Source organism: Orycteropus afer, unplaced genomic scaffold, assembly GCF_000298275.1.
Source record: "Orycteropus afer afer isolate SDZICR_OR568_19922 unplaced genomic scaffold, OryAfe1.0 scaffold00888, whole genome shotgun sequence".
NCBI classification, from domain to species: Eukaryota; Metazoa; Chordata; class Mammalia; order Tubulidentata; family Orycteropodidae; genus Orycteropus; species Orycteropus afer.
The window spans coordinates 234713-238286 of NW_006922475.1; the positions used below are offsets into that span (position 1 = coordinate 234713).

Genomic DNA, 3574 nt, shown 5'->3' on the forward strand with positions numbered 1-3574 from the left:
ATCGATTGACACGGTGGCTGCGATGATGGCTCAAGTATAGCAGGGATTGTGGGGCTGGCGCGGATCGGGCAGTGTTTCGTTCTGCTGTGCATGCGGTCGCTATGAGTCAGAAACGACTCGATGGCACTTAACAACAACAACAACAACGATTACTTTTTGTTGAAATAAAAATGAATCTGAATACTGACTGTGATGTGATCAATTGTTTTTATATGACCTTTCTTACCATGATCTTGTGATGCCTTCAAAATGATTTGGTGGGACTAAGCAAATAAAATGTTTGCGGCCCACCAAGGGGATTTGACAGCTTGGTAATAATGCATATAAGGTGCATGTAACTCCTGTGGGAGTGAGACCATGCAAATAATGTGTAACAACCCAACAAGGGCTGATAAGTTTTGCCATCTTGCTATGCTTAAAAGATCCACCAGCCGCTCCTCGGAAGGAAGGTTGGGCAATCTACTTCCATAGTGATACTGCCTCATCAGCCCAAGGAGGGGTCGTTATGAGTTGGGTCCGACTCGACGGCACATAACAACAAGAACAACAATGTGCTTAAAAGAGAGCCAATCCCAGAGCAGAAAGGGAACTTAACTACCACCAAAAAGAAGAGACTGGGGTAGAGATGTCCATTGGATCTGGAGTCCCTGCACTGAGAACCTCCTAGACCCAGGAGACAGAGGGAAAGGGGCTGGTGGGGGATGGGGGTGGAGAGAGAGAGAGAAGCAAATTTACTATCTTTTACCTACATAGTTTGTTTTCATCCCTGTGTTGGTGGCGTGAACTTGACAGCATGTATATATATATCCTCTTCCTCTTATTTTGACTATCTTGACTCAGAACTATAATATTTTTAAGCATGCTGAAAATCTTTCTCGCCTTCTAAGCCTTTATCTTCATCCTTCCTATTTCTTTAATGTACATATTTCTCTATAACTTTACCTAATTTCATAGGTCATAATTATATGACTTTGGATTTTTCATTCTTGAATTATGCCTTAGTCTTTCACTGAAGAACTTTTATGCTGCTTTTGACTTGCAAAAAAATAACATGGATTAAGTAACTAAAAATTATAATTATTTCTTGAAGTATATATTGTTTTGCCCTGTGTGTGCCCCACCCCCTTTAGGTTGCTTTTTACCTGTTTATTAAGTTTCTAGGTTTCTTTTAGTTATCTGGTAATTTTTAGCTGTTCATATTTAAGATAGGAGAACTGACAATTGGTTGGTTGGAGGTTCTCAGCATGTGGATAGGGTTCTTTAAATTTGATCTGCATGATATTTTGTAGGAGAACCTGTGAGTCTGTGTGTATTTAGTCACATTGCCTAATGAAGAGTTTGCCAAGTAGTATGTATTGGTGTCTGTGTTTATGACAGTAGCATCAGTGAGTGAGTGAAGGAATTTGCCGAGTAACTGCTTCTCAAATAGTTTTTACCCTAATACTTTATTTTAGCCCCTGCACATTGAACCAGAAGTTTAAAAAGGCCTCTCTAACTAATAATGAAAAAATATTTGTTCCTCTATATTTTCATGTAGTAGTTTTATGGACTTTTATATCTAACTCTTTAATATGTTTTTTGAGTTGTTTTTAGTACATGATGTGAATTAGAAATTTCAGTTCTTTGCTTTCATAGAAGTACTTAAGTGTTGGTTAGTATATTAATTTCACATTGATTTGAAATATATAGCAGGGTCTCATTTTGGGTTTTCAGTTTTTTTTTCTATTCCAGTTCTAACTTTATAGTAATTTCAGTATCTGATAGAACAAAAACATTTTTTTTCATTACTTTCCATTTGTTGTTATCTTAACTGTCTTTTGCCTCTTAATTTTATAAAAGCATTTCAAGTAATGTTTGCAATTTGTTTCTGTTTTTCAAATGTGTGAAGTTCATAAAATTGCCTCAAGTCTTAAAAATACCCCAGCATATTACAAAGTGTACAGGTTGCTCTCATTTTGTTGCCTTGTTCTTGTTCCCATTTTTTACTGCCTTTGTCTTTAGGGTGGTGCTCAGTCCTAGGTATACTTTTGGGATCATCTTGGCATCCTTTTTATGCTAACTACTTTAAACATGTAAGTGCTTAGCCCATACCTTAAGAGATTGTTACTTAATTGATCTGGATTGGGGTTTGCTTATGATTTTTTTTAAAACATTTCTCCACCAGTTCTAATGTGTATATATAGCTTTCAATTGATCCCCTTACTCCCATCTCATCTGAATATTTAGATTGACAGGAACTATTTTAATTGTTTCCAGATCCTTTTATGCCTTGAGATGGATTTAGGGGTGTGGCATAGATGTACCTTATATTGGAATTGAATTGAATGTAGCCTAATAGTAAGGTAATAGTGAGGTGGAGTTTTGTCTTACGTTGTTGGTGGTGGTATGAAAGGAAATATCACGAAAGAAATAGTTCCTTTTCTCTTTGAGATGGGTGAGTTCTCAGTCATTCTAGGAAGTGAGGTCACCCGTGATAACATACAATGCATCATATTCTGTAATAGCCTAAGAAGAATCTTAATCCTACATCAGTTTTGGCCTCTGAGGAATGTCGAGTTGATCCCAGGGGTAGACTCGATTTTATATTTGTTCAGGTACAGGTCTCAGATTTGACTATTGTTATACATTGCTATATTCTTACATATTTGACATTTGATGCTATGGTTAATTCTTAGTAGGGAGGCCCAAGATTTTCATATCGTTTGGTTTTTTGAAATACTACTTTCTGGTGGGAAGTAGGTATGGTGGTAAGTTTGTTATATATGGATTTTGAAATGTGACATTGTGACTCATGATTATTTGTCCTCTTTCAGCATTATCTGCATACCAGAGGTACTACAGTTTACAATCTGACTACTGGAAGGTTAGTCCACATTTGCATGCTTATTTGTTTGTTTGTCGGGTTATTGCTGATTATACTCAAAATGAATTGTTCTTTCGCTTTTTATGTTAACTACTTAAAAATACTCCTACTGGGGCAAAGGCTTGGAAAAGTAAAGTGAATGTTGTTTTGTTGGTACTATCTTATATGAACCACCTTGTATTTGATTAAAAGAATGCCTTCTGTTACTTTCTGTTGGCCGTAGATGATCCTAAAGTGTGGTAATGTAAAAGCAATTAAAACCAACTAAACAACAAAGTGATTCCTTGATTTTCTTGTCTTAAGTTAATACCTGGAAGTAAAAGAAGTATAGTGATCAGACAAAAGGGTATCAGACTAAAAAGGAAGGTGTAATGGGAATATTCTCATGAATCGTCCTTGGTAAAATATGTCTATAATTGGAGCTCTGAGGAGTGCTGAAACGAAACGTTTTTTAAGACCTACCTGAATGACAAACTATGTATAGCAGTGAATCATACACTTTCCCTTCTCAGTTTAGGCAAGTGCATAAAGTTATCCTGGAAGGTTATATCTTTGACATCATGTTAATTTTCAGTATAAGTTTATTGACCAGTGAGTTTTCTTTATCTACATTCCTATTTCACATATTTTTGTGCATCTCCCCCATATTGCCTAGTTTATCTTTCTTTGTGATTTGTAGAAGTTTTAAAAATATGTGCCTTTTTTTTTTTT

General features: G+C 35.9%; 1 protein-coding gene across 1 annotated transcript in view; it reads left to right on the top strand.

The window, feature by feature from the left end:
• Nucleotides 1-3574, top strand: part of KDM6A (lysine demethylase 6A) — a 245741-nt gene that overhangs the window by 15408 nt on the left and 226759 nt on the right. Inside the window, exon 3 of the mRNA XM_007958238.2 lies at nt 2814-2863. Within this exon, the coding sequence (XP_007956429.2) occupies nt 2814-2863 (50 nt within the window). The remainder of the gene's footprint in view (nt 1-2813; nt 2864-3574) is intronic.